The 6,095-nt window shown below is 36.0% G+C and overlaps 1 protein-coding gene across 1 annotated transcript; it reads right to left on the minus strand.

Moving 5' to 3' along the window:
- Positions 1-2,321: 2,321 nt before the first annotated feature.
- Positions 2,322-3,284, minus strand: LOC138921094 (olfactory receptor 2T29-like). The gene has a single exon (XM_070253398.1). It carries the CDS (start codon positions 3,282-3,284, stop codon positions 2,322-2,324), a length of 963 nt encoding a protein of 320 aa, XP_070109499.1.
- Positions 3,285-6,095: the final 2,811 nt, after the last annotated feature.

Here is a 6,095-nt window from a genome sequence, read left to right on the forward strand (position 1 = left end):
ACAGTTCTTAATGCCCTTTAGAGAATGTAAAAACCCTGAGAGCCTCTTTTTATGAGGTCTAAGTGATGTCTGGCCAAATACTGGTGGCATTATGAGCACAAACATGAATACATTCTGAAATGTGAAAACTGTAAACTACTTCAGTGCACAGCTCCTTGTTTGGCACTGTCAGCAAGTACACTTGAGTGCCAGAAACACTTCCTCTTATTCTTTTCATTCTGGAACTGGGAAATTGTTCTCCCATGTCTAGGAATTCTGAGTATTATATACTATATATAATTTCAAGAAGAATTTCCAAGCTGCACATTTTTCTAAATCCTTATTAGGAGACGCTATGGAAAATTGTATTTTGAACACTTTATTTAAAAAATCGTCATCCTTCTGAAAACATTTTTGTCTTTTTTTTGTTTTTGTTTGAGAGAGCAAAAACGTCATCTTTGTAAGAATATGGTTCCACATCACGTTTTGTTGTTTTGTTACCCGTGTCTAGGGTGTTGTAAGTGGAATCATCAAATGTGTGTCTCATTATCGTTCAGCAGATTGAGGGGTACTTTTCATTTATTTTAAACTTTAGAGAGTGCAAATTTTATTCATTCTGACTGCAACAAAATTAATGTAAACTGGTTTTCCAAAATTGTTTCCCCAAATACTGCAAAATCCTTATTTTACAGTCATGAAGTAATTGAGTATGTCAAGAGGTAAAGGGAATTTATACTGTTGAAACCACCTGATAATTCATAAGTTGACATAGCCAATGGGAAATTTTTAGACATCCAACAGTTTGTCATTTTATGTAAGAGGTTCAGCAAGGCACTGCTGACCCAAAATACTGCCTCCCTGTCCCTCCTGGTGTTAAGCCTGGTCCTTTCCACTTAGATCAACACCTTTAAGTTTATTGTCCTCACTCACCTGGTCTGCTTATCTCCAGTACTGCAAGTTTTAAATTGATTACCACAATTTAACATTTCTCAAATGCAAGTCTGAATATTTTACTACTGTTTGTAAAACCATGGGTCACAAAAGGACAGGAAACTAGGCTACAAGTTGAAGCAGGAAAGAAGTGCTATTGGAACACTTACATCTCTTGCTCCTCAAACATCTCAGCTTTGCTCATACCCTACCTTTTCCATGGCATCATTTCCCTGAGCACAACCCCCCTGCCCAGCTTAGTGTACTCATCTGATGGCAACGTCTAGTCGCCATTCTACACTCATCTCCAGGGTCTTCTGTCAGCCCCCTTGGTTGGCTGAATTTGCATGTCAAAGGTAGAGCCAATGTGTCCTAATAAGCTGTGCCCTTTCCACATGAGCATCAAAACAATTTATGCATTTGATACACCTATTTGCACAAACTATGCCTACAGTTCAAGTTCCTTGGGGACAGTAGCCATATTTTATTATGAGTTTAAACTCATTTAGCTAGGAGCTATTACTTTTATTAAAACATAGCATAAGAAATGTTGGCTGAATAAAGAATTGAATGTTTGATGTTCTTCCTCTGCTTATTTGTTTAATAAGTTACATATTTGAAATATCATCTCAGATACCACCTCATGAAGGGAAATTTCCCTAAATCCAGCTTACACATGGGGTTAATATTTTTCCTACAGTACCTTATATGACCTTGGATACTCAGTCTACCACAAGTTACTAACAATCTCAGAGAGGTAAAACACTCACTAGATGCCTTCAAGATTGGACCATGAGGAACAACACAGCCCTCAGTAAATGTGGGCAGATGACAGGATTTTCACAGTAATGATCAACCACATTAAAATGATCATGATTTCTATGATACGTCACTTAAATTGCCACCAAGCAGAAAGTAAGAACCCAAAGAAACTGAGAAATTCTGATACTTTACTCTTTATTTTTCAGTAATTTCAAATTTACAGAAGAGTAGCATGAATAAAAATGGTGCAATTAACACTCGTATACCCTTTATCTATATTCGCCTATTAACATTATAACACTTTGACTTCATCACTTTTTCTCTCTTTAATTCATCAGTTGCACACCTTATGATTTTTTCTCTAAATATTTTCATTATGTATTTCCTAAGAATATGAATATTCCCCCACAGAGTCGCAGTGCAGTTATCAACTTCAGAAAACATAACATTGATGTGATTGTATAAATATTTTCAATGCAGAAGGAGTATAAAAATGAAGAGCTTTCCAGTACAAGAAAAAAATACCTTCAAAAGGGACCAATACAGGACCACATATCATGGTACGAGAATCTGAGGAACAACATTGGCATGAGGTCTTAAACTTACGATGTGTAGAGAGAAGAAAAATAAACCATTAGTACCAAAATTTCCTACTTGATAGTTTCTTGAAAGACAGATCCCACACTCAACATTTTCTTTAGAGCTCCTGTGACATCCTTATTCCTAATACTATAGATTAAAGGGTTTAGAACGGGAGTGATTATGGTGTAAAATACAGATACAACCATATCCTTCTCAGGTGTGTGGTAGGAGCTGGGGAACATGTAGGTGTAGATGGAAGCCCCATAATAGAGGGTGATCACCATCATATGGGAAGAACAAGTGTTTAAGGCCTTCTTTCCCCCCTCTGCTGAGTTCATCCTGTGGATGGTGAGGAGGATAAAAGTGTATGAGCTTGAAATGACTATCACAGGGATGAGGAGCATGAGTACACAGCACAGGTACATGAGCATCTCATAGAGAGAGGTATCTGAGCAGGAGAGCTTTATTAAAGCAGGGACCTCACAGAAGAAATGATTGATCTCCTGGGATCTGCAGAAGGGAAAGGTCATGGTGACAGGTGTGAGCATGAAGCCATCCACTGATCCTAGGAACCAGCAGCCAGACACCAAGAGGAGACACACCTTGTGGTTCATGAGAATAGGATAATGCAGTGGATGGCAGATGGCCACATAACGGTCATAGGCCATGGCAGCTAGAAGGAAACATTCTGAACCTACTAGAGACAGATAGAGAAACATTTGCATCCCACATTCAGGGGCTGAGATCTTATTCACACCCATGACCTGGTCCATCAGCATCTTGGGCACAGTGACAGAAATGTGCATCATGTCCATGAGAGAGAGCTGACTGATGAAAAAGTACATAGGGGTGTGGAGGTGGGCTTGAGAGTATACCAGCAGGATCAGGATGGTGTTTCCAAACAAGGTCATCAGGAAAACCACAAAAATGACCACACAAAGCAGAACTGGGTGCTTGGATTGGCTGAATAATCCCACCAGAATGAAATCTGACCATTTGGTGTTGTTGGTCACCCACGTGGTATTGTCCATGAGATTTCACCTAGATCACCAAGGAGAGCAGTGGCATTAATAGATTATTCACGGGATATGATCAACAGAAATTAATGATTTGTAAGCTTGTATTTCTGTGTCTGTGTGTGTGAGTGAGTGTACATGCCAACCCAGTTGTGCTAACAGGAGGTGGTTCCAGGGTTCTTTAGATTTGTCAATTGTAAGTTACCTGAAACTCAACAGTATTACCAGAAAATTAAGAATTTGCAGCTGTACATGAAAAGAATCCTTAACTCACAGCAAGATTGCCATAGTTCAAGGTCATGAGATTTTCTGATGATAGATAATGTTGTTTATTATCAATGTGGAAATTTGCAAAATAACTTCCCTATGCAAAAACAAAAAGTAAATCATTGAAAAAAAGGATAAATCACACCTCTTATTTCTACAATATTCTTTTTTATAGAAGTCAGAGTAGAATCAACCTCTCTGGTTTAAGGATCCAACTGGGATCCTAAAAACTCGGGAAGGTGTATTTCATATAAGAAAGATTTAGAAAGTAACTGAAACATAATTTGGGGAAATACCATTCTGAAAGTTTGAACACCCTTTGCCTGTAGGATCAAGCTATGCTGTGAGGGTCTGTGGTTGCATGAAATCACAGAAACAAGTCTGGCTTCTCACCAATGACCAACCTCTTAGATATTCTAGGGATACCAAGTAAGGAGCCAAAACTCTGAGGCTGGACTGTGGCTGTGGGTCCACTTTATCCTCTACCAACCATCTCTCTGTCTACTCAATGAAAAAAGAAGATAATAATGTTTGACCTCAGATAGGGTGAATGTTAAATGAGGTAAAACAATGAAAGTGCTAGGAACATTACTAGTCACAGATGAATAAGTGCATGTAATGTTAGTTTAAAGAGTTAATATCTACAGTACTTACTGCACAGAGTCTATGTAAGAGATGGCTGTTACTATTATTGACTTATGAGATGTTTTACTCTGGTTCACCAATCTTAGTATCTATTTATACATATAAGAATTTGGAAAATGAAAAAGCAATCAACTTAATGTGGGAAAATATCTGCACATCATATATCTGATAAGGCATTAATAGTCAAAATATATAAAGAAGTCATACAACTCAATATCAAAATAGTAACTAATCTGATTAGAAGATGTGCAAAGGATATGAATAGATATTTTTCCAAAGAAGACATACAGATGGCCAACAGGTAGGTGAAAAGATGCTCAACATCACTAATCATCAAGGAAATGCAAATAAAACCCACAATGAGATATAACTTCACACCTGTTAGAATGGATATCACCAAAAAGACAAGAGATAACAAATGCTGGTGAGGATGTGGAGAAAGAGAACCCCTGTGCACTATTGGTGATGATGTAAATTGGTGCAGCCATTATTGAAAAGAGTATGGAGGTTTCTCAAAAAAATTCAAAATAGAATTACCGCAGATTCCAGCAATTCTACTTTTAGGTAATTTATCTGAAGAAAACAGAAACACTAACTTGAAAAGATACATATGCATCCCCTTGTTCATTGAAGCATTATTTGCAATAGTTAAGATATGAAAACAACCTAAATGTCCACGGATGGATGGATGGATAAAGAAAATGTGGTATATATATATATATATATGTGTGTGTGTGTGTGTATATGCATATAAAATATATATATATACACAATAAAATATTATTCAACAATAAAAAATAATGAAATATTTCTATCTGTGACAACATGGATGGAACCTAAGGACATTATGTAAGTGAAATAAGTCAGATAGAAAAAGACAAATAGCACATGATCTCATTTACATGTGGAATCTTAAAAAAGAAAAACAAGCTCATAGATACAAAGAATAGATTGGTGGTTACTAGAGGCAAAGGATGGAGGTCGGAAAAATGGGTGAAGGGAGTCAAAAAAGTACAAACTTACAGTTACAAAATAAATAAGTCATGGGGATGTAATATACAGCATGGCCACTATTGTTAATAATAGTCAATAATACTATATTGTATATTTTGAAGTTGAGAATTAGACTTGAAATTTCTTCATTTTAAGGCTAGTTGTTTCAGTTACACTAAGAAAAATATATATGTTAATTTTTAAAAATTCTTTGTTAATCATATTTGTAGTCCCAATACTATCACTGAGCTTGAATGTGTTAAATGAGTGTTAAACAAGTTTTTAGAATAAAGCATGAAAAAGGAAAACCTAACTCAAAAAAAAAGAATTTAATTTGAATAATTTCTGTGGTCCCATATATGTATGCATAGAAGACTTTATATAAATACCTATAAATCCTACATAAATATGTATATCTGTATAAATATATATAAATATGAAACATAAATAAATATGTAATACATATTTCTTATTTTCACCCCGATTAAGGAGAGCTTTATGAAGAATCTCATCTCAGTTCTGTCTAGCACATGCTTCTCCAACTTCATCTCCTTAAAGTTCGTACCATTTGTTCTAAATTTCAGGGAGAAGGACTAGCATTTAGAAGGCCATTGCCACTTACAGAACGAGGCTTCAGCTGTCTTTGCAAATATAATCTGTTATATTGTCTATAGCAATCAACTTTTCATGGAAAATGAGATGCAGAAAGGAAAATTGAACAAGACTGAGATGTCTCTGACTCCAGTTCACTGTTTCCTCTTCTATCTGGCTGCTCACAGCCTATGTATGTGTTAGATGCTGGAGATGAATGAAAGAAAAGAATTATACCTAGTTACAGATAAGGAGGTCACATCAGTCTTTTCAGGGAGAAATATTATATAAATATGATTTAAAGTCTTAAAAGAGCTACAAAAATAAATA

The sequence above is a fragment of the Equus caballus genome, chromosome 27, assembly GCF_041296265.1.
Source record: "Equus caballus isolate H_3958 breed thoroughbred chromosome 27, TB-T2T, whole genome shotgun sequence".
Classification (NCBI taxonomy): Eukaryota; Metazoa; Chordata; class Mammalia; order Perissodactyla; family Equidae; genus Equus; species Equus caballus.

Coding starts and splice junctions, on each gene's coding strand:
- LOC138921094 (XM_070253398.1), bottom strand. CDS start 3,284: ATGGACAATACCACGTGGGTGACCAACAACACCAAATGGTCAGATTTC.